The sequence below is a fragment of the Pongo abelii genome, chromosome 10, assembly GCF_028885655.2.
Source record: "Pongo abelii isolate AG06213 chromosome 10, NHGRI_mPonAbe1-v2.0_pri, whole genome shotgun sequence".
Taxonomy (NCBI): domain Eukaryota; kingdom Metazoa; phylum Chordata; class Mammalia; order Primates; family Hominidae; genus Pongo; species Pongo abelii.
The window spans coordinates 48733144-48757628 of record NC_071995.2 but is presented as its reverse complement, the minus strand read 5'-3'; the positions used below and the strand labels follow the sequence as shown (position 1 = coordinate 48757628).

Sequence of the window (24485 nt, the reverse complement as noted above, 5' to 3'; positions counted from 1 at the left end):
GAATACCCTTTATTTCTTTCTCCTGTCTAATTGCCCTGGCCAGAACTTCCAACACTATGTTGAATAGTAGTGGTGAGAGAGGGCATCCCTGTCTTGTGCCAGTTTTCAAAGGGAGTGCTTCCAGTTTTTGCCCATTCGGTATGATATTGGCTGTGGGTTTGTCATAAATAGCTCTTATTGTTTTGAGATACATCCCATCAATACCTAATTTATTGAGAGTTTTTAGCATGAAGGGCTGTTGAATTTTGTCAAAGGCCTTTTCTGCATCTATTGAAATAATCATGTAGTTTTTGTCATTGGTTCTGTTTATATGCTGGATTACATTTATTGATTTGCGTATGTTGAACCAGCCTTGCATCCCAGGGATGAAGCCCACTTGATCGTGGTGGATAAGCTTTTTGATGTGCTGCTGGATTCGGTTTGCCAGTATTTTATTGAGGATTTTTGCATCGATGTTCATCAGGGATATTGGTCTAAAATTCTCTTTTTTTGTTGTGTCTCTGCCAGGCTTTGGTATCAGGATGATGTTGGCCTCATAAAATGAGTTAGGGAGGATTCCCTCTTTTTCTATTGATTGAAATAGTTTCAGAAGGAATGGTACCAGCTCCTCCTTGTACCTTTGGTAGAATTCGGCTGTGAATCCCTCTGGTCCTGGACTTTTTTTGGTTGGTAAACTATTAATTATTGCCTCGATTTCAGAGCCTGTTTGGTCTATTCAGAGTTCAACTTCTTCCTGCTTTAGTCTTGGGAGAGTGTATGTGTCAAGGAATTTATCCATTTCTTCTAGATTTTCTAGTTTATTTGCATAGAGGTGTTTATAGTATTCTCTGATGGTAGTTTGTATTTCTGTGGGATCTGTGGTGATATCTCCTTTATCATTTTTTATTGCATCTATTTGATTCTTCTCTCTTTTCTTCTTTATTAGTCTTGCTAGCGGTCTATCAATTTTGTTGATCTTTTCAAAAAACCAGCTCCTGGATTCATTGATTTTTTGAAGGGTTTTTTGTGTCTCTATCTTCTTCAGTTCTGCTTTGATCTTAGTTATTTCTTGCCTTCTGCTAGCTTTTGAATGTGTTTGCTCTTGCTTCTCTAGTTCTTTTAATTGTGATGTTAGGGTGTCAATTTTAGATCTTTCCTGCTTTCTCTTGGGGGCATTCAGTGCTATAAATTTCCCTCTACACACTGCTTTAAATGTGTCCCAGAGATTCTGGTATGTTGTGTCTTTGTTCTCATTGGTTTCAAAGAACATCTTTATTTCTGCCTTCATTTCATTATGTACCCAGTAGTCATTCAGGAGCAGGTTGTTCAGTTTCCATGTAGTTGAGCGGTTTTGAGTGAGTTTCTTAATCCTGAGTTCTAGTTTGATTGCACTGTGGTCTGAAAGAAAGTTTTATAATTTCTGTTCTTTTACATTTGCTGAGGAGTGCTTTACTTCCAACTATGTGGCCAAGTTTGGAGTAAGTGCGGTGTGGTGCTGAGAAGAATGTATATTCTGTTAATTTGGAGTGGAGAGTTCTGTAGATGTCTATTAGGTCCATTTGGTGCAGAGCTGAGTTCAATTCCTGGATATCCTTGTTGACTTTCTGTCTCGTTGATCTGTCTAATGTTGACAGTGAGGTGTTAAAGTCTCCCATTATTATTGTGTGGGAGTCTAAGTCTCTTTGTAGGTCTCTAAGGACCTGCTTTATGAATCTGGGTGCTCCTGTATTGGGTGCATATATATTTAAGACAGTTAGCTCTTCTTGTTGAATTGATCCCTTTACCATTATGTAATGGCCTTCTTTGTCTCTTTTGATCTTTGTTGGTTTAAAGTCTGTTTTATCAGAGACTAGGATTGCAACCCCTGCCTTTTTTTTTTTTCCATTTGCTTGGTAGATCTTCCTCCATCCCTTTGTTTTGAGCCTATGTGTCTCTGCACATGAGATGAATTTCCTGAATACAGCACACTGATGGGTCTCGACTCTTCATCCAGTTTGCCAGTCTGTGTCTTTTAATTGGAGCATTTAGCCCATTTACATTTAAGGCTAATATTGTTATGTGTGAATTTGATCCTGTCATTATGATGTTAGCTGGTTATTTTGCTCGTTAGTTGATGCAGTTTCTTCCTAGCATCAATGGTCTTTACAATTTGGCATGTTTTTGCAGTGGCTGGTACCAGTTGTTCCTTTCCATGTTTATTGCTTCCTTCAGGAGCTCTTGTAGGGCAGGCCTGGTGGTGACAGAATCTCTCAGCATTTGCTTGTCTGTAAAGTATTTTATTTCTCCTTCACTTTTGAAGCTTAGTTTGGCTGGATATGAAATTCTGGGTTGAAAATTCTTTTCTTTAAGAATGTTGAATATTGACCCCCTCTCTCTTCTGGCTTGTAGAGTTTCTGCTGAGAGATCAGCTGTTAGTCTGATGGGCTTCCCTTTGTGGGTAACCCGACCTTTCACTCTGGCTGCCCTTAACATTTTTTCCTTCATTTCAACTTTGGTGAATCTGACAATTATGTGTCTTGGAGTTGCTCTTCTCGAGGAGTATCTTTGTGGCGTTCTCTGTATTTCCTGAATTTGAATGTTGGCCTGCCTTTCTAGGTTGGGGAAGTTCTCCTGGATAATATCCTGCAGAGTGTTTTCCAACTTGGTTCCATTCTCCCTGTCACTTTCAGGTACACCAATCAGATGTAGATTTGGTCTTTTCACATAGTCCCATATTTCTTGGAGGCTTTGTTCGTTTCTTTTTATTCTTTTCTCTAAACTTCTCTTCTCACTTCATTTCATTCATTTGATATTCCATCACTGATACCCTTTCTTCCAATTGATCGAATCGGCTACTGAAGCTTATGCATTCGTCATGTAGTTCTTGTGCCATGGTTTTCAGCTCCATCAGGTCCTTTAAGGACTTACCTGCATTGGTTATTCTAGTTAGCCATTCGTCTATTCTTTTTTCAAGGTTTTTAACTTCTTTGCGTTGGGTTCAAACTTCCTTTAGCTCAGAGAAATTTTGATCATCTGTAGCCTTCTCTCAACTCATCAAAGTCATTCTCCATCCAGCTTTGTTCTGTTGCTGGTAAGGAGCTGCGTTCCTTTGGAGGAGGAGAGGCGCTCTGATTTTTAGAATTTTCAGTTTTTCTGCTCTGTTTTTTCCCCATCTTTGTGGTTTTATCTACCTTTGGTTTTGATGATGGTGACGTACAGATGGGGTCTTGGTGTGGATGTCGTTTCTGTTTGTTAGTTTTCCTTCTAACAGTCAGGACCCTCAGCTGCAGGTCTGTTAGAGTTTGCTGGAGGTCCACTCCAGACCCTGTTTGCCTGGGTATCAGCAGTGGAGGCTGCAGAACAGCGAATATTGGTGAACAGCAAATGTTGCTGCCTGATCGTTCCTCTGGAAGTTTCATCTCAGAGGGGTACTTGGCCGTGTGAGGTGGCAATCTGCCCCTACTGGGGGGTGCCTCCCAGTTAGGCTACTTGGGGGTCAGGGACCCACTTGAGGAGGCAGTCTGTCCATTCTCAGATCTCAGGCTCCATGCTGGGAGAACCACTGCTCTCTTCCAAGCTGTCAGACAGGGACATTGAAGTCTGCAGAGGTTTCTGCTGCCTTTTGTTCGCCTATGCCCTGCCCCCAGAGGTGGAGTCTACAGAGACAGGCAGGCCTCCTTGAGCTGAGGTGATCTCCACCCAGTTCAAGCTTCACAGCCGCTTTGTTTACCTACTCAACCCTCAGCAATGGCGGGCGCCCCTCCCCCAGCCTCGCTGCCACGTTGCAGTTTGATCTCAGACTGCTGTGCTAGCAATCAGCGAGGCTCCGTGGGCGTAGGACCCTCTGAGCCAGGCGCGGGATGTAATCTCCTGGTGTGCTGTTTGCTAAGACTGTCGGAAAAGTGCAGTATTAGGGTGGGAGTGACCCGATTTTCCAGGTGCCATTTGTCCCCCCTCCCTTGGCTAGGAAAGGGAATTCCCTGACCCCTTGCGGTTCCCGGGTGAGGCAATGCCTCGCCCTGCTTCGGCTCACGCTCGGTGCGCTGCACCCACTGTCGTGCATCCACTGTCCAACAATCCCCAGTGAGATGAACCTGGTACCTCAGTTGGAAATGGAGAAATCACCCGTCTTTGGCGTCGCTCATGCTGGGAGCTGTAGACTGGAGCTGTTCCTATTCGGCCATCTTGGAACCACCCCAGAACATGGCAGTGGCTACAAGTAAGACCGAGTGATTCGATTGTGACCACTTTCCTTCTAAGTGCTCCTGTTCTGGTTCCGGGAAATGATTTTACATTTTAATTTAAACATAGTTTGTAGATTCTCATGCATGGATACTCTTAACAAATGAATACTTTGCATTGCTTTTTTCAAGCAACAAATATATTACTTTAGCTTTCTCAGATTAAGATTACAAAATTGTAGAACTTATTGGGTTTTGTAAGAAAAGCTAGTTTCTAATTAAACCCTTAATCTATTTTTAGTGCTGAGTACATACTGAGAAGGTAGAATATTTACAGTAGCCTGGTTAGAAATACTTTTCATTGCACAACCAACATGAAAGGATGACTTATTTCCATGCCAGCTGTCCTCAGTTTTCCTGACCTTAATGGAACATACTAGATCCAGCTGCTGGAATATTTACTGTAATGGAATAAAGCAGTTGGATTCTTTCCTTGCCTATTTTCCAAAGAGAACAGTGTTGACCAACATATGTACTTGTTGGTAGCACTAGAAGAGCTTCATGATAGATACAGTTGACAACTTTTAAAATAATTATCTGTCCCAATGGGGAAAAATGTATATAATACACAGAACAGTAGGTTAATATCCAGAATGCAGACATATTTTCATATATTCTTACATCTTTCTTGTCCCCAAATGCTGGACTTCACCTTTTTGTCAGTGTAAACCTCCATTACAGGAAACACTGAGGAAAAGGAAGTACCCACCAGAAATCATCTTACATTGCATATATTCTTGATTTTATTTCAGTGACTATTTTTTTCTCTCCTAGGCTTGGAGTCTTTGGGATGAAGCTTAAGTCAAGGCAGTTATGTCTTCAGCGAAGCCTAGTTAATTTTTTAGACCCTGAGGGCAGTTAGAGAGGAGTTCAAGGCCACCGGTATACTTAACCTTTAACATCTGCTTTGGTTTCTTGTGTTTTCTACAGTGTCGTACCACATTACCAGTAGCACTTCTGGATTAAATCCTTTTTGCCATGTCAGGAAAAAGAAATTTGTTTGCAGTTTACCTTTGTATTCCTAGAACTACTTTAAAGTCTAAAAATGAATAAACAAATAATTAAATGTTAAACATGTGTTTGCGGTAAAATAGTCAAGTTTCTGTATAAGAATGAGATGTAAAGTGGTGAACCAACTTTATATAACAACATGACCATTCTCCTCTGATGTAATTATTACCCATTCTAAAAAGGAGTTTATGAAACTGTAATTACTTTGCCCTATTTGGGGAGAATTAAGTCATGGATAAGGTCTCACATTTAACATGGATATAGAAAAGTCTGTGGCTGGGCGCAGTGGCTCACGCCTGTAATCCCAGCACTTTGGGAGGCCAAGGTGGGTGAATCACCTGAGGTCAGGAGTTCGAGACCAGCCTGACCAACATGGTAAAACCCCATCTCTACTAAAAATACAAAAATTAGCTGGGTGTGGTGGTGGGTGCTTGTAATGCCAGCTACTCGGGAGGCTGAGTCAGGAGAATCACTTGAACCTGAGAGGCAGAGGTTGCGGTGAGCCAAGATTATACCACTGCTCTCCAGCCTGGGCAACAGAGTAAGACTCCATCTCAAAAAAAAAAAGAAAGAAAGAAAGAAAAGAGAAGTCTTCTGTAACCATTATATAATTATTAATTTTTCAGATTGGTTTGGCAGATTATCATTAGTTTGACAGATTAGTTGCAGATTATTTTCTGCCACTAACTACAAAATTTGAAAAAATTAAGTCAGAAAATCGTGCCCTAGGTTCTGAAAGACATCAACACGGGATATTTCTGAGTTGACTGTTTATGATTGTTGATCTGGAAATCAACTTCTTAAAACATTGAGACTGAAATACAAAGGCTGTGAGCATTCTGTGACACTTGTGAAGTAAAATTTGCTACATATTGAAACTTTACTCTTCATAATAAATAGTTTTCAGAAGCTTCTTGTCTTTCTTGCTTCCAGCATGTAAGCTTCATTTTTTGGACTCACTGAAGAATCGTGGTCTAATGTAATCCTTATACATAGAATAGAGAACACCTAGAAAAAGAAGGATGTATATCAATTGAGTATCCATGGGAAACAAAACACTGAATTTCTTCCACTTGTTGTATTTTTATGAAACTAGCCCACAATTTAAACAGAAACAAAGGCCCTCCTTCTTATTAGTTTTTGGTTTGGATCATACAGGTAACTCTAGAAAAAAACAAAAAACAAAACTCTAGGAGCCCTTTCAAATCAATATCAACTTAAATTTATAATGTTATAGTGCCACCAAAATATTGGTGAAATGTTAGGAAAGTGGGCGAATTTGACCAGATGTGAAGATAAAAATAGTAGTCATCTCAATTAGCATTTATGCAGTCTCTACTTGTGCTCAGTATCCCAAGGAAAACAAATGGTGAGTGGATCTAATTCCTGCTTCTAGGGATTTATGATCTAGTGGGTGAATGGCCTGTGAGTTTAGATGGATGATATATATGGCTTCCACAGAGTCCTAGGGCTTGCAGAAAGGGGGAAGTAGCCAGGAGGAATAGGGTAAGGAAGAGGGGAGCTGCTTTAGTGAGTTCCAAGGATGTCAGCAAATGTTCACATCCAAAAGCAAGTTAGGGAGTCACAGATTTAAACTACAACTCACATACCACCACCACCAGCCCATACCTGTCTCAGTTATCAAGGCATCAGATCTTGAAATTAGATCCCTCTTCTGAGTGTGAAACCCATATATTGATTATTGTACATATGACTTTTTTTTTTGAGACAGAGTCTCGCTCTTGTCACCCAGGCTGGAGTGGTACAATGGCATGATCTTAGCTCACTGCAACCTCTGCTTCCCAGGTTCAAGCGATTCTCCTGCCTCCACCTCCCGAGTAGCTGGGATTATAGGCACCCACCACCATGCCCAGCTAATTTTTGTATTTTTAGTACAGACAGGGTTTCGCAATGTTGGCCAGGCCGGTCTTGAACTCCTGACCTCAGGTGGTCTGCCTGCCTTGGCCTCCCAAAGTGCTGGGATTACAGGCATGAGCCACTGTGCCTGGCCTTACATATGAGATTTCTACATGGCACAGGTAGGTGGTCTCCAAACTTTCCAGATTTACCTAAGTAAATATTTTGAGCGTGCCTCTCAAAATGTGGATTTATTTATTTACTTATTTCATTTTTTTGAGATGGAGTCTCTCTGTCTTGCCCAGGCTGGAGTGCAGTGGGGCGATCTGGCTCACTGCAGCCTCCGCCTCCCAGATTCAAGCAATTCTCCTGTCTCAGCCTCCCTAGTAGCTGGGACTATAGGCATGCGCCACCACACCCAGCTAATTTTGTATTTTTAGTAGAGATGGGGTTTTACCATGTTGGCCAGGCTGGTCTCGAACTCCTGACCTCAGGTAATCCACCCGCCTCGGCCTCCCAAAGTGCTAGGATTATAGGCGTGAGCCATCATGCCCAGCTAAACTGTGCATTTATTTATAAACAATATAAATGCAGGTGTGTGGTGGGGGCTCATGCCTGTAATCCCACCACTTTGGAAGGCCAAGGGAGGAGGATCACTTGAGGCCAGGAGTTAGAGACCAGCCTAGTCAAAATAGCGAGACCCATTTCTACAAAAAAATAAAAAAATTAGGGCCAGGCGCGGTGGCTCATGCCTGTAATCCCAGCACTTTGGGAGGCCAAGGTGGGTGGATCACTTGAGGTCAGGAGTTTGAGACCAGCCTGGCCAACATGGCGAAACCCCATCTCTACTAAAAATACAAAAATTAGCCAGGTGTGGTGGCGGGTGCCTGTAATCCCAGCTACTTGGGAGGCTAAGTGAGGAGAATTGCTTGAACCTGGGAGGCGGAGGTTGCAGTGAGCTAAGATTGCACTCCAGCCTGGGCGACAGAGGGAGACTCCATCTCAAAACAAACAAAAATTAGCTGGGCATGGTGGCACACACCTGTAGTCCCAGCTACTAGGGAAGCTGAGGTGGGAGGATCACTTGAGCCTAGGAGTTCGAAGTTGCTGTGAACCGTGATCACGCCACTGCACTCCAGCCCGGATGACAGAGCAAGACCCTGTCTCCCAAAAAAAAAAAAAAAAAAAAAAAAAAAAGGGTGGAACTGGAGTGGAGATTACGGTAAGTTGGGAGGCAGTGAGTCTGACTCAAGTTCTCATCTGTCTTTTTGGGTTCTAGCTCATCCTTGCAGATTCCAGTTTATCTTTCCTTCCCAACTGCTGCCTTACTGACTTCAGTCCCCAGTATTAGAAACATAAGCAACAGCTTCGCATAAACTGTTTAGCCAACTCCAAAAATGTTTTAAGGTCATATCTCTGTAATAAATCCCTTCTTCTCCTCCTCCTCATTCTCCTCCTCCTCCCCTTTTTCCTCCTCCTCCTCCTCCTTCTTCTTCTTATTATTATTTGAGACAATGCCTCGCTCTGTGGCCAAGGCTGGAGTGCAGTGGCATGAGCAAGGCTCACTGCAGCCTCGACCTCCTGGGCTCAAGCCATCCTCTTATGTCAGCCTCCCGAGTAGCTGGGTCCACAGGTGCATGCAGCTTCCCTGGCTAACTTTTTAATTTTTTGTAGAGACAGAGTATTCGCCATGTTGCCCAGACTGGTCTCAAACTCCTGGGCTCAAGTGATTCTCTTGCTTCGGACTCCCAATACACCCAGCCTAAATCGCTTTTTATATATCACTACTGGTAGTTTTGCTTGTCTGAATCTTGACTAATACAGTTTGGAATTAGAAGTGCTTCCAGAGGAACAGAACCAGCATGATAGTTTCTCTGAAGTGGTTCTGGGTTATTCGGAATTGGTTCTCTGATCTGTTTAGATTTAAAGGCATTAATGGCCATGTTTTCAGTTATAAAGAGGATGCTAACAGTCCATGGCATGTAGTAGCAAAATAGCTTCTTAAATTATCACCCATTAGGCCAGGCATGGTGGCTTATGCCTGTCATCCCAGCACTTTGGGAAGCTGAGGTGGGAGTTCGCTTGAGGTCAGGAGTTCGAGACCAGCTTGGGCAATGAAGTGAGACCCTCATTTCTACAAAAAATAAAGGCCAGGCCCGGTAGCTCATGCCCATAATCCCAGCACTTTGAGAGGCTGAGGCAAGTGGACCATTTGAGCCCAGGAATTTGAGACTTGCCTGGGCAACATAGGGAGATCCCACCTCTACAAAAAAATTTTAAAATTAGCCAGACACGATGATGCATACCTGTAGTCCCAGCTATGTGGGAATGAGGCAGGCAGGAGGATCTCTTAAGCCCAGAAGAGGCAGGAGGATATCTTGAGCCCAGGAGTTTGAGGCTGCAGTGAGCCATGATCGCACCACTGCACTCCAGCCTGGATGACAGAGCAAGACCCTATTTCTCTTTCTTTTTTTTTTTTTTTTTGAGACTGAGTCTCACTCTATCACCCAAGCTGAAGTGCAGTGGTGTGATCTTGGCTTACTGCAACCTCTGCCTCCTGGGTTCAAGTGATTCTGCCTCAGCCTCCTGAGTAGCTGGGATTACAGGCACATGCCACCACGCCTGCCTAATTTTTGGATTTTTAGCAGAGATGGGGTTTCACCATGTTGGCCAGGCTGGTCTCGAACTCCTGACCTCAAGTGATCTACCCACCTTGGCCTCCCGAATCCTGTGAGTGGCTCATCACAATACAAATTCAATCCCCAACCTCACAAAGTCACTTATGTTAAAGTTAAACCATTGCTTTAGAAGGAATGGGACACTGAAAATTGGGAAGATGTGGCAGACGTAAATGAAATGGGTCTTTGAACACTTATATTTTAGTGAGACTCCTTTGCCAATAGAAGCAGTCCTTCCATCCTGTCTGAGAATGACTGAAACTTGGACTAAAAGGTAATCTCCACTAAATGAAATTGAAATGCCAGAACTTTCTTGGTAGAGTAATGGTTCTCAACCAGGGGAAGTTTTGTTCCCCAGGGAAATATGGTAGTGTCTGGAGATGTTTTTGGTTGTCACAACTGAGGGTGTGGAGGTGAGAGGAAATTCTACTGGCATCTCGTGGGTGGAAACCAGGGATGCTGCTAAGCATCTTGCAATGCATGGGACAATCCTTCACAACAAAGAATAATCCAGCCCAAAATGTCAGTAGTGCTGAGGTTCAGAAACTGCCACAGAGGTAGGTATCCAAAGGATTAGGGAGATTGGTATGTTAGAGTAAATTTATCCTGCTTACCCACTCCCTAAACTAAGATTGTGAGAAAGACATTTGTCAGGGTAGCCCTGGCAAGAGTCCTGTGGTGACTGTTCTCTGTATGCCAGAAATGACAGTGCGAACTGCTGGGCTCCCTAAATTCTATGGGGATGATGGGATCCTGAGGCTATGGGGGTCAAGTGGTAGCATTTGACTGACAAAGACAAGGAAAGCATGATTGTTGTGATGGGCAGCAAGGCCTAAGTGGTCATCGGAATAGTCTAAGTAAGCCACAGAGATCTTTGGCATTGGCTAACTGATTATGGTATCTCTAGAACTGAAACTTATGGGCAGAAGCAGAAAAGCTCTAGGTTTGGTGAACAAAAGTCTAACTTGAATCACCACAATAAAGAGCCAGGGCTCCTTGACCAATTCCTAGAATTGAGTCATTTTCACAGGCCCAGAAATCCTTTGAATGAAGAGGGAGCCAGATCCCCTTAAGGAAAGACCCTGTTCAACAGACAAAAATATATATAAGTCTTCCTTCTAGCCTTCCCCAAAGGGGACCTGTGCTCATTTACCAGGGTACCTGTTCACCAAGGAAGGGAAAAGAATCACATTTATGGGGGATTTTTGAATCCTGGTTCTAAATTGACACTAATCCATACTTTGGTAGAATTAGTGTAGCCTACCAGTCAAAGTAGGGGTTTATGGAGGTCAGGTGGTTAATGGAGTTTTGCTGTGGGTCTGTTCCATAGTCAAGCCTGGTGGGTCACTGAACCCACTCTCTGTTATTCCTCAGTTCTGGAATGTGTAATTGGAATAGACAAACTCATCAACTGTCAGAATTCTTACACTGGTCCCCTGACCTGCAAAGTAAGGGCTATTATAGTAGGAAATACCAAGTGGAAGGAAAAATAGTAAACCGGTGGCTGACATCTGTAATCCCAGACTTTGGGAGGCTGAGGTGGGAGGATTGCTTGAGCCCACCAGGTGAAGATCAGCCTGGGTAACGTAGCAAGACTTTACCTCTACAAAAAAAAAAAATTAAAAATTAGCCAGGCATGGCGGTGCACAAGTGTAGTCCCAGCTACTCAAGAGGCTGAGGTGGGTGGACTGCTTGAACCCAGCAGTTTGGGGCTGTAGTGAGCCATGATCATGCCACTACACTCCAACTTGGGTGACAGAGCAAGACCCTGTCTCAAAAAACAAAAACAAAAAAACCCACAAATGTAAAACAAAAGCATTACTCTATTCCTAGAGGGACTGTAAAGATTAGTGCCATCATCAAGGACTTCAGAGATGTCAGAGTGGCTAGATGCAGTGGGTCATGCCTGTAATCCCAACACTTTGGGAGGCCAAGGCAGGATTGCTTGAGGTCGGGAGTTTGAACTTGGGCAACATAGTGAGACTCTGTCTCTACAAAAAGATTTTGAAAAAAGATAGCAGAGTGGTGATTCCTAAAACATCCCCATTTAATTTGCCTGTTTGGCAGAAGACAGATGGATCTTGGCGAATGATACTATTCCTATAAACTTAATCAGGTGGTCACTCTACTGTCCAGATGTGGTTTTGCTGCTGGAGCAAATCAACATAACATTTGCTTTTTGGTATGCAGCTGTTAATCTGGTTGAGTGCTTTTTTCTGTATATCTTTTACTAAAGATAATCAGAAGCATTTGCTTTCACCTCGCAGGGCCCACAGTATACTTTCACTGCCTAATCTCAGGGCTGTGTGAACTCTCCAGCCCTATGTCATAATCTAGTCTGCTGGGACCTTGATCATCTCTTCATTATACAGGACATTGCTTTAGTTCATTATATTAATTTGTTCTGAATATCAAGGGGAAATTGGAATGCATTATATCTTTTAGGGCACTTCTTGGTACTCCCATGTCCTGTGATTAAAGACAATGGAAAACTAAATCCAACACAGGCAGGATGCCTAATAATCCAGGTTAGGCATGAAGGAATGAAGGTTTGGGTCACCCCACCAGTCAAATAACCATGAGTAGCCAAGGTACTTCCTGAAAGCAAAGGGGATATGAAATGTGTAGTGGATGAATATAGATATAATACTAGCTATAGCCATCTGACCAGCTGCAGAAACAGACTGTGATATTTAGGAGTGTTTCTTCCTTATTTTGATATGAATGCATTTATGTATAGATTAGCCAAATTTTTTTCGATTCCCCACTTCCATTTACCTATCATCTAACATAAGAAGTGTTAATAGGATTCAACCTTATATCTCAGGATTTAAGTCATAGGATATCAAAGGGGAATATGATTCAGCTCAAAGAGGAATCATCATCATCCAAAGATGTATGAAGGGATTCTGTATCCTCTTTTGGGAGAGAACTAGCATGCTTTTGGATATACAAGGGGTGGCTGATTTTGACACTGTCTTTATTTGGAAGTTAAGAGTAATTAATAGAGGTATATATGGATGTCAAGTTGACAAGGGCTGGACAGTGGTAGGCTCGTATTATGTCAGTTGAAGTAGCCTGTAACTGCATTTTCCAGAATTCCTTTCCTTTTATTACCAGGGTTAGTGCAAAAGAGACATCCTGCATGAGATTTAGAAGGTGGAAATGATGCAGCAGTCGAATTCTTCTTATGTCTGGAAGACACTGTTGCAGTACAGTTTTGCTTCTCTGCTGGCTCACTTTATTGGCAGGGTTCAGCAATCATGAGCACAGCCACCATGGCTCCTGCTGAATTTTCTCCTTCACCTTCTCTGACCCCTTTGCCAGCTCCATGTTTAGCTCCAGGATGAAAGGCATTGGCATTTTCTATATTTCACCTCCATCAGTGAATGTGGAGGCTTGGAGATGGCTGAAAACCCACAAGGGTTCCAGTCTGCCCTGTGTATTTTTCTAGCTCATCTTTGCAGGTTCTGGATTTTCCTTGCTTCTACTTTACTTTTTTTTTGAGATGGAGTCTTGCCCTTTCACCCAGGCTGGAGTGCAGTGGTGTGGTCTTGGTTCACTGCAGCCTCTGCTTCCCAGGTTCAAGCAATTCTCCTGCTTCAGCCTCCTGAGTAGCTGGGATTACAGGCATGCACCACTACTCCCAGCTGATTTTTGTATTTTAAGTAGAGATGGGGTTTCACCATGTTGGCCAGGCTTGTTTCAAACTCCTGACCTCAAGTGATACCCCTGCCTCGGCCTCCCAAAGTGCTGGGATTACAGGTGTGAGCCACCATGCCTGGCCTACTTTCCTTTCTTTTCTAATTCCTTTTCCTGCTCACTTCAGGCCCCAGCTCCAGATTCATAAGCAAGAGCCTCATAATTATGTAAGTTCAAATACCTGTAATAAACCCCTCATTAAACATTACTACTAGTAGTTTTGCTTTTCTCATTAAACACTGATTCACCTACCAAGCTATGTAGAGTTCCACTTACATGCCATGCTTCTGTGCCTTTGTTTTTTCCTCTGCCTAGAATCCTGAGGTCCTTCTCTGCTTAGTTAATTCCTCCTTATTCTTGGCTCAGTACATGGTTTACATCTAGTTAAATACCACTCCCTTGTGTTTGTGCTTCCATAGCACAAAAATATTTTTTTTCTTTTTTTGAGATGTAGTCTTGCTCTGATGCCCAGGCTGGAGTGCAGTGGCGTGATTTCGACTCACTGCAACCTCTGCCTCCCAGGTTCAAGCAATTCTCCTGCCTCAGCCTCCCAAGTAGCTGTGACTGCAGGCGCATGCCACCATACCTGGCTAATTTTTGTATTTTTAGTAGAGATGGGGTTTCACCACATTGGCCAGGCTGGTCTTGAACTCCTGACCTTAAGTGATCCTCCTGCGTTGGCCTCCCAAAGTGCTGGGATTACAGGCATGAGCTACCGCGCCTGGCTTTTTCTTAGATGGAGTTTCACTCTTATTGCCCAGGCTGGAGTGCAAGGGCATGATCTCGGCTCACTGCAACCTCCATCTCCCAGATTCAAGCGATTCTCCCGCCGCAGCCTCCCCCAAGTAGCTGGGATTACAGGCATGTGCCACCACACCCAGCTGTTTGTGTGTGTGTGTGTGTGTGTGTGTGTGTGTGTGTGTGTGTGTGTGTATTTTTTAGTAGAGATGGGGTTTTGCCATGTTGGCCAGGCTGGTATCAAACTCCTTACCTCAGTTGATCTGCCCGCCTCGGCCTCCCAAAGTGGTGGGATCACAGGTGTAAGCCACTGTGCCCAGCCAGCCTGTGCTATTTCTGTCAAGGCATCTATAACTTTATATTGTCTTCTTTCTTTCTTGGTCTGTCTTCCTAAGGAGACTAAACTGTTTAAGGGTAGGGACTGGGTCATATTTCTAAACAGTGTCTGGCACATAGCAGGCATTCAATAAATGCTTGCTGAATGATGAAAATGAGGACTGTAACTTTGTAGTAAGGCTTCCTGTATTTGGAGCACATTACAGCTCACAGTAATAAGATTATTACCACATAACTTTCCTTGCAAGCCCCACGCCCATCATTCTATAATCTCCAACCTACGCAGGATGACTCCACTCTGCACATCATGAAGGGGACTTAAGAATGTTGTGACCTGTTCTCATTAATGTAGACCAAACAATTTTAGATTAATTTAGGTCCTAAAATGGACTTCTTGTTAGAACTATCTGATTTAGCTGTGGGTATAACCTGAATTAATGAAGACAATTTTATACCTTTTCTTTGGATTTGACTGGTAGGTCTTGCTTAATTTATGGACTAATAAAAAAATATTTGCCTACTGCTGAAACTTGGAAGGAAAGAAGAAGGCAGATGAGATCTGTCGACACTAAAGACGTCTTCTTCCTAAACTAATAACTACATTTGCTGTTCAGATAGGCTGGGAAGTACGACCGCTGCTCTTAGCCATGAGATGGGCATCACAGCCACAATACAGGCTGTGGTCTATCCATAACTGCTGCTCTTGAGTTATAGGACAGGAACTATTCACCACTCCCTTCACTAAAGAGAAGAACAGCCCATTGCGCTAGTTTTCTACCACAGGTTTTGTCGGTTTTTGTCAGCTGCAATCATAAAAAATTAAGCGCACAACTGGGCCACAACCTCAACTAAGGGAAGATCAGTCTTTCCTCCCCCTCTCTCATTACATCATTGTGACCCAATATTCATCTTCTACTATGAGTAAATAAAATAAATAAATGTACTCTCAAAGACAGCTGAACATAAGATACAAATTAAGCAGGTTACCTAGAGTCACAGCTCCAACAACAAATCCTTGGGCAGCAACTCTCATGTGAATAAGATGAATTGACATTTTCTGATCTCTTCTGTACTTTAGCTTGTAAAGACCACAGGACACCACAGTCACAAAGCCTGCTATACCTGTGAATTTTAAAAGTATGGGTTATTTGGAAGGCTGAGGCAGGAGCATTGTGTGAGACCAGGAGTTTGAAAACAGCCTGGGCAACATAGCAAGACCCCATCTCTACAAAAAATAAAAAATAAGCCACACATGGTCATACACGTCTGTAGTCCCAGCTACTCAGGAGGCTGAGGCAGGAGGATCCCTTGAGCCTAGGAGTTCAGGGCTTCAGTGAGCTATGATTGCACCACTGCACTACAGCCTGGGTGACAGAGTGAGACCCTGTCTCTAGAAAAAAAAAATGTATGGGTTAAATACACAGCAGGCAAGAATTTTCAAGTGCTTAGAGAGTTAAATGAAAGAATGTCTACAGGATAAGAACCTGAAAGATAAGCGGGAAAGACTCCAGCAAAGAACATTTTTCAAAGAACCAAGCTGGATTTGATCTACCAGACTTTAAAATGAGCCCTTAATATTTTTGAGTCCAGTATTTGCAGTTTTGACTCTTCCCAGAAAAATTAGAACCATATAGTGTAGTGACTTGTCTAGTCATTTGTAATTTCCTGAGGAATGATTTCAAACTGTGCATGCTACAAGGTTATTATCTGTGGCAAGTCACTTAGCCAGTAAGTGAACTAACCCAATATCTCAGTGCCCACAGCTTTTGAGTGTTTGGCTTTATTCTTCTCTTCCTGTTACCAAATAAGGAGTAAACCCAGTAGAGTGAGAAAAAATTTGTTCTTCTGTATAAAGTGAAACAATAAACTTTAGTGAGAGATGAAAAGGTATGAATATATGCATGAGAAGCATAACTCTGGCAAGAACTGTGATTCTAGAAAAGTTCAGAAGCCCATACAAATATTTCTGTATTTCCTACAAATGTCAAGGGGTGAATATACTGCTGTGACAACGAAGATTCTATGTAACTGGCTCTGAAACAAAGAACTTATCAACTAAATAGGAAAGATTCTAGAAAAAGATTTAAAACACTGAAAACTTAATCCATGACAAAACAAAAATAGCCAGATAACAGATACTGGGCCAGGTGTGGTGGCTTATGCCTGTAATTCCAGCATTTTGGGAGGTTGAGGCGGGTGGATCACTTGAGGTCAGGAGTTCAAGACCAGCCTGGCCAACACGGTGAAACCCCATCTCTACTAAAAATACAAAAAAATTAGCCGGGTGTGGTGGTGCATGCCTGTAATCCCAGCTACTCGGGAGGCTGAGGCAGGAGAATCACTTGAACCCAGGAGGTGGAGGTTGCAGTGAGCTGAGATCATGCTACTGCACTCCAGCTTGGGTGACAGAGCAAGACTTTGTTTTAAAAAACAAAAAACAAACAAAACCAACAACAACAAAAATAAACCCAGATACTGGAATAATTTAATAAATGCCATAATTATAACTTATTGGTATAGAGAAGAACTAACTTGGATTTGTATTTCACACTAGACCCTGAAAAAATTTTTTGGATAAGTAAGAGTTAAATGCAAAACAAAACAAAAATACAACAACAAAAACTGAAGAAAATAGAATAGTGTATTTATAACATCTATAAGAGGATATGGGGCCGGGCGCAGTGGCTCATGCCTGTAATCCCAGCACTTTGGGAGGCCAAGGCAGGCGGATCACCTGAGGTCAGGAGTTTGAGACCAGCCTGACCAACATGGAGAAACCCCTGTCTCTACTAAAAATACAAAATTAGCCAGGCGTGGTGGCGCATGCCTGTAATCCCAGCTACTCAGGAGGCTGAGGCAGGAGAATCGCTTGAACCCGGGAGGCAGAAGTTGCAGTGAGCTGAGATTGCACCATTGCACTCTCGCCTGCGCAACAAGAGCAAAACTCCGTCTCAAGAAAAAAATAAAAAAGAGGATATGGTAGACGTAATAGAATATGACAAGGACAAAATGCACAGTAAGAAAACATTTGCACAGTAAAATGTGCGTCTTTTTTTTGTTTGTTTTTCTTTTGAGACGGAGTCTTGCTCTGTCACCCAGGCTGGAGTGCAGTGGTACGATCTCAGCTCACTGCAACCTCTGCCTCCCGGGTTCAAGTGATTCTCGTGCCTCAGCCTCCCTAGTAGCTGGGATTACAGGCATGCACCACCACACCTGGCCAACTTTTGTATTTTTAGTAGAGATGATGTCTCGCTATGTTGGCCAGGCTGGCTTTGAACTCCTGGCCCCAGGTGATCCACCCACCACAGCCTCCCGAAGTGCTGGGATTACAGGCGTAAGTCACTGTGCCCAGCCTATTTTTTGGGTTCTCTATTCTTTCCCATTAATCTATGCATCTGACCTTCCATCAGTACCACACCGTGTTGATTACTGTAGCAATATAGTAAGCCTTAATATCAGCCAGAGTGATTCCACTTTTATCTTTTTTTAAAAAAGATTATTTTAGGCCGGGCGCAGTGGCTCACGCCTGTAATCCCAGCACTTTGGGAGGCCGAGGCGGGCGGATCACGAGGTCAGGAGATGAAGACCATCCTGGCTAACACGGAGAAACCCCGTCTCTACTAAAAATACAAAAAATTAGCCGGGTGTAGTGGTGGGCGCCTGTAGTCCCAGCTACTCGGGAGGCTGAGACAGGAGAATGGCGTGAACCCGGGAGGCGGAGCTTGCAGTGAGCCGAGATAGTGCCACTGCACTCCAGCCTGGGCAACAGAGCAAGACTCCGTCTCAAAAAAAAAAAAAAAAAAAAAAGATTATTTTAGCTTTTCTAGGACTTGTGCCTTTCCATATAAGATTTAGAATAAGTTTGTCTATGTCTACCAAAAACCTTGCTGGGGTTTGGACAGGAATTACATTAAGCCTGTAGATAAACTTGGGGAGAATTGACATCTTTACCAATATACAGTGCCTTCCAATTCAGGAACACAGGATCAGGCATGGTAGCTCATGCCTGTAATGCCAGCACTTTGGGAGGCCAAGGCAGGAGTATCACTTGAGGTCAGAAGTTCGGGACCAGCCGGCCCAAAATGGTAAAACCCTGCCTCTACTACACACACACACACACACACACACACACACACACACACACACCCCTCCAATTCATGAATACAGTAGTCTCTCTATTTTTTTTTTTTTTTCTTCAGACAGAGTCTCACTCTGTTGCCCAGGCTGGAGTGCAGTGGCGTGATCTCGGCTCACTGCAACCCCCACCTCCAGGGTTCAAGCGATTCTCCTGTCTCAGCCTCTTGAGTAGCTGGGATTACAGGTGCGTGCCACCATGCCTGGCTAATTTTTGTATTTTTAGTAGACACGGGGTTTTGCCATGTTGGCCAGGCTGGTCTCGAACTCCTGACCTCATGTGGTCTGCCCACCTCAGCCTCTCAAAATGCTGTGATTATAGGCATGAGCCACCACGTCTGATTGGTATTATGTTTTTAGTTTCAGTTTCCAGATGCTTCTTGTTAGTATATAGAAATGCAAATTTTAATCTAAATGTAACGGTCGATTAAAAGAAGAAATGCAGGCTGGGCATGGTGGCTCATTCCTGTAATCCCAGCACTTTGGGAGGCTGAGACTGATGGATCACTTGAGGTCAGGAGTTTGAGACCAGCCTGGTCAACATGGTAAAACCCTGTCTCTACTAAAAATACAAAAATTAGCCAGGTGTGGTGGCGCATGCTTACTCAGGAAGCTGAAGCACGAGAATCGCTTGAGCCCAGGAGGTGGAGGTTGTAGTGAGCCAGGATTGTGCCATTGTGCTCCAGCCTGGGCGACAGAGGGAAACTCTGTCTTTAAAAAAAAAAAAAAAAAAAAAAAAAAGCAAGTAATTTTTATGTGGATAGCATGTTTGGAATAACTATGTTGGCATATGTGTGTCTATGGGTGGGTAAGGATATATTTATTCTTTCATGATCCATTTAATAAATGGAAATAAGAATCAGTAAATCATTATATTTACATGTATATTTTATAGGCTGATCCACAATAAATAAAAATGACTAACGTGCTACAGACATAAAAACAGCAAAAAAAATAACAAAATGATGATGGTAGACACATGAGGAAACAGGTAAAACCCTGAAAGCTCTGTAAGTTTGGCCAAGTCCTTCTAGAAAGAACTCTGGAAATATATAACAAATGATATTAAACTGCACATGATTCCTGCTCTGGAAATTCTACTTCTGGGAACATACTCCAAGGAAATAACCAAAAGAAAAATCAAGAAAATGACACAAAGATGTTCAGGGCTACACTATGTTTGAGGAAAACCTAAATAACCCAAACAGAAGAAAAACTGCCATTGCTATAAAAATAAATAAGAATAGGGAGTATTAATACACAGAAATGCACATATGAGCTGTTAAGTGAAACAAGCAAAGCCAAATAATCTGTCAACACATACTTTAAATAGATATAATGCATGCAGAGACCTTAACAGTGATTGTAAGATGATTTTGAACAGTGTAAATGTATTTATAATGATGGAAGTTGCTTAAGATAACCAATAAAAAATGTTTTGTAAATTACCTGCATAGGACCCTCCATCCTGTAGCAGGAAAATACATAGTAGATATTGTTAAAATGACAATAGCTAAACAAATTATTCAATGATATATATCCAGTTTTTTTTTTCTAAGATGGAGTCTCGGCTCTGTTGCCCAGGCTGGAGTGCAGTGGCACAATCTTGGCTCACTGCAACCTCCACTTCCTGAGTTCAAGTGATTCTCCCGCCTCAGCCTCCCAAAGAGCTGGGACTACAGGTGCCTGCCACCACGCCCAGCTAATTTTTGTATTTTTAGTAGAGACAGGGTTTCACCACATCAGCCAGGCTGGTCTCAAACTCCCGATTTCAAGTGATCCACCCACCTTGGCCTGCCAAAGTGTTGGGATTACAGGCATGAGCCACTGTGCCCAGCCTACCAAATTTTATCATTATTTATTTTTTAGCAAAAACTTATCTGTCTTCCCTTAATCAAATGAAAGTTCTGTTCTTACTTAAATTGGTTTTGTTTCTTTTAGAGATTAAAATCAGAACCTTTACTGTTTTCCATATAGTGTCTCTAGTTTGTTTATAATTGAATTTAGCTGGAAACACTTTTATCTTTCCACTTTAATCACCCTAAATGTCTCTGGAAAAATAATTTAATATACAACAGGCACAGTGGTGCATATGTCTCTTTGTCTCTGTTTATTAATTAATCTCTGTTCATTATAGTGATCTGTTCAAGTAGCATTGAGTTTTTAAATTTTTTTTAGTTAAAAATGCTAAGGAAGATAATTCACTATTAAATTATTTGCTTCCATTTCTTATGGGTGCTATTACAAGTCTTAAATAAAACTTCTAAACAGAATATTACTGTAAAGTAAAATTTGATTCTTTCTTGATATGTGAATAATGATATTTAGGAAGTTGCTAGAGTCACAGTAACACTTAGTGGGAACATCTGACATACCTATTTAGAAGTTTTTATGGAATTAATATTTTTGCAAACTTATGTCAGTCTGATTTAAGTAAATTATTTTAATAGTTTCCAGAAAAAATGAACACAAGGAAACAGGCATGGCTGCAGTATACATCCATGGAGAAGAAAGAGAAAGCTCAGACTTTAAAACATAATATTGGTGCTTAGGTTTTGTGGGGTTTTTTTAAGTCCACATACACATAATACTTGTTGAAAATGTAAACATACTAAATACGTGTGGGGAAAGGATAAAGAGGCTAAGGGTCCAGATTATTAGGTGATCTAATTATAGTATCTCTCTTTTTTATTTTTTGAGATGGAGTCTTGCTCTGCACCCAACCTCCGCCTCCCGGGTTCAAGTGATTCTGGTGCCTCAGCCTCCTGAGTAGCTGGGATTACAGGTGTGTGCCACAATGCCCAGCCAGTTTTTTGTATTTTTAGTAGAGATGGGGTTTCACCATGTTGGCCAGGCTGGTCTTGAATTCCTGACCTCAAGTGATCCACCTGCCTCGGCCTCTCAAAGTGCTGGGATTATAGGAGTGAGCCACTGTGCCCAGTCTAATTATAGTATCACTTCTTTAGTCCAGAATTTATTTTGCCATAAAACTCAATATCTGGAGCACACCAGGAAGCCAGCACAGAGGGCCACCGAGCAGCCAAAATGACCACTCCAAAGTTCATGCTCACAAGTGTTCAGATAGGTCCAGGCTTTTACTCAGAGCTTTCCTGTGAATTGACCCACAGTTCTTTCAAGCTTGGGTATCTAGCTTCTGGTGCCACAGAGCATTAAAAACATTAGATGCAGAAGTTTTTGGTTTTTTGTTTGTTTGTTTTTGAGACAGGGTCCACTACGTCACCCAGGCTGAAGTGCAGTGGTGTGATCTTGGCTCACTGCAACCTGCACCTCCTGAGCTCAAGCAATCTTCCCACCTCGGCCTCCCAAAGCGCTGGGATTACAGGCATGAGCCACCGTACCTGGCCTAGAAGCAGAAGTTTTTAATGTGCCCAATAGTAAGAAAGAAACAGAAAAATCTATAAACAGAAGACGTAAGAACTTAAAGTTTAGATTACTTACAAGACAAAGAGACATATGCATCTCAATAGTCCCTAATAGGCTTTAAATATAATAAACTGATGCTGCTGTTGATGGTCCTGAGTTATGGCTGAAATGTTAATATTCATTCAATCTGTTCCATTTGACTGGCTAGGAACTAATAATTTTAGGTAGACTTCTAACAAAATGGATAAAATAGAATAAAATTTGATGCCTCAAATAACAGCTAACATTTACTGGGGGCTTACCGTGTACTAGGAACTATTCTGAAAGTTCAACACATGCTTAGAGGAGGTTAGCTTCAATTATCTGAAAAAATTCAATTATAAGAAACATTTCAATCCTCAAAGGCACTGGGTAAGGCATCATTGTGTTATTACAGTTTTCCGCATCCAGTCAAGGCTTGTACTTACCTATAGGGACAAAGGGGGAGTCTCTAGATTTCCTGATTAGTCGGGATAATTGGCCTTCATCCTCATCTGCTGACCACTGGTTATCTGAAGACATTTTTTTCTCTAGTAACAATAGGATATAAATGTGGTTGCCGTGAATCATTAAAAATAATTTGTTTTTCCTCTCCCGTCATACTCTTGATTATGTGTTTTTTTTGTTTTCACTTGTTTGATAAGCCTATCTGCTCAACTGAAACAATTGTCTTTTCTTCACACTTTTCACTACAGAATTTTTTCATTTTGCAGGGGAAGGGGATAAGAAAAAAATACATAGAGAGAGGAAATGATAATCAGATTTCATGAATACAGAGTAAAAACACAGATCATAATGCTGTTATTCAGTCTCCTTTCCACTGCTCAGCATTTGAGATCACTGGGAACCTCGGGACTTCTTCCACAAGCACTATATTTGAAGAACACATTTTCTTTTTAAAGTATCATTTTAAAGAAGTATGGCAGTGCCAACATAGGCAAAAATACTTCCAGATTTACAGGTATCGGGAGAATGAGCACTCCAACTCTGCAGAATGTGCAGGGCATTATAAAATCATTCAGATATTTACCAAGCACCTACTGTGTACCAGTTGCTATGCTAGACAATGGATTCCTTGTCTAGCCTGGCTTGTCTACATAGGATGAATGAAGAAACTTGCAAAAGCAATTATATTCACAACAGATTTAGCAGCACCTGAGTCTGTTCCCTGTGCAACTTACTGTGTTCACCCCAGAATTCAAATACAGCGGCTTCATCCTATGAATGAGACTTCATCAGAAAACATAAGCGTAAGAAGCACGATACCTGTGGCACACCCCGCCACCTGCTGTCTGTCTCCTGTTGTTCCTTCAGCAAGAGGCTGTAGATCAGAACAGGTGTTTGTTGTAAGGCCAGGACACAATGATGTGCAATTTTCAACTAACTGATAATGGGAAAGCCCAGAAACACGCCCAATGGGGCTGGGGGAGTGGTTGGCTGGTATTGGCCAAGATTTCCAGCACCCTGCTAGAAACTCACCAGTAGCAGCCTGGGCCACAAACTAGGCTTTCGAAGCCAACATTAAGAAAAACATGAAGGCTTTGGAAGAAGATGCATTTGCTTAAGTCTGCCTTCACAAGGGAGCTCCTGACTTCCCTCTGTGACTATTGAGTCTTAGTACCTGACTCCTGGCTCTGGAGGGGGAGATATTGCCCTGTTCTGTGGCATTTGCCATTGCCCCATATATTCCCCCACGCCCAATTTCTAAATAGAGTCTGTCATCACGGAACACAGGGTTGGGAAATGTCCCTTTCCTGGGCTGGTAGGTGTGGGCTCTAGCACACCACTGCTTTGATCATGTGGATTAACGTAGTGTCTGCCTGGTTCTCCACTGTGGTTACTTTTTTTCTCCCTTTTAATTAATAAGTAGTTTTTGAATAGGTACTTTAATATTATACAAATACCCTGTTATTTGTCAGACTTTTACCCATTAATTTCAGTGTCCGTTGATGATCCTTGCTTGAATCCATTAATTTTAGTTTGCTAAATGGTGGTTTGCTAAATGGTGGTTTTTCTAAATATATCACCTTAAAAAAAAACTTATGGCCGGGTGCGGTGGCTCATGCCTGTAATCCCATCACTTTGGGAAGCCAACACAGGTGGATCACCTGAAGTCAAGAGTTCAAGACCAGCCGGGCTAACATGGTGAAACCTCGTCTCTGCTAAAAATACAAAAAAAATTAGCTGGGCGTGGTGGCAAGCGCCTATAGTCCCAGCTACTCAGGAGGCTGAGGCAGGAGAATGGCATGAATCCGGGAGGCGGAGGTTGCACTGAGCTGAGATGGCGCCACTGCACTCCAGCCTGGGTGACAGAATGAGACTCCATCTCAAAAAAAAAAAAAAAAAAAAAATTAGCTGGGCGTGGTGGTGCGTGCCTGTAATCCCAGCTACTCGGGGAGGCTAAGGC

General features: G+C 42.4%; 2 protein-coding genes across 4 annotated transcripts in view; one reads left to right on the top strand and one right to left on the bottom strand.

The window, feature by feature from the left end:
* SLC11A2 (solute carrier family 11 member 2) overlaps positions 1-5761 on the top strand; it is a 57917-nt gene extending 52156 nt beyond the window's left edge. Inside the window, exon 18 of one of the 2 annotated variants that reach the window (XR_010135646.1) lies at positions 4974-5761. The gene's annotated coding sequence lies outside the window, so the exon portion shown is untranslated. The remainder of the gene's footprint in view (positions 1-4973) is intronic. The other variant, XR_010135644.1, reaches the window with a different exon arrangement.
* Positions 5762-5965: 204 nt separating this feature from the next.
* On the bottom strand, positions 5966-23661 carry HIGD1C (HIG1 hypoxia inducible domain family member 1C). Of its 2 annotated transcripts, XM_054527231.1 has the most exons (4): positions 23345-23661; positions 22507-22608; positions 15509-15643; positions 5966-6218 (listed from the first exon to the last, which is right to left on the bottom strand). In XM_054527231.1, exons 2-4 carry the CDS (start codon positions 22598-22600, stop codon positions 6154-6156), a joined length of 294 nt encoding a protein of 97 aa, XP_054383206.1. In that variant the 5' UTR covers positions 22601-22608; positions 23345-23661; the 3' UTR covers positions 5966-6153. The 2 variants fall into 2 exon arrangements, with proteins under 2 accessions (XP_054383206.1, XP_002823273.2); XM_002823227.4 differs by having other exon boundaries at positions 22507-23661.
* Between the last annotated feature and the right edge of the window lie 824 nt (positions 23662-24485).

Coding starts and splice junctions, on each gene's coding strand:
- HIGD1C (XM_002823227.4), bottom strand. CDS start 22,648: ATGATTCACGGCAACCACATTTATATCCTATTGTTACTAGAGAAAAAA. Junction 15,644..22,506: donor CTCCCCCTTTGTCCCTATAG/GTAAGTACAAGC, acceptor TAAAATTCACAG/GTATAGCAGGCTTTGTGACT. Junction 6,219..15,508: donor TGTTGGAGCTGTGACTCTAG/GTAACCTGCTTA, acceptor TTCTTTTTCTAG/GTGTTCTCTATTCTATGTAT.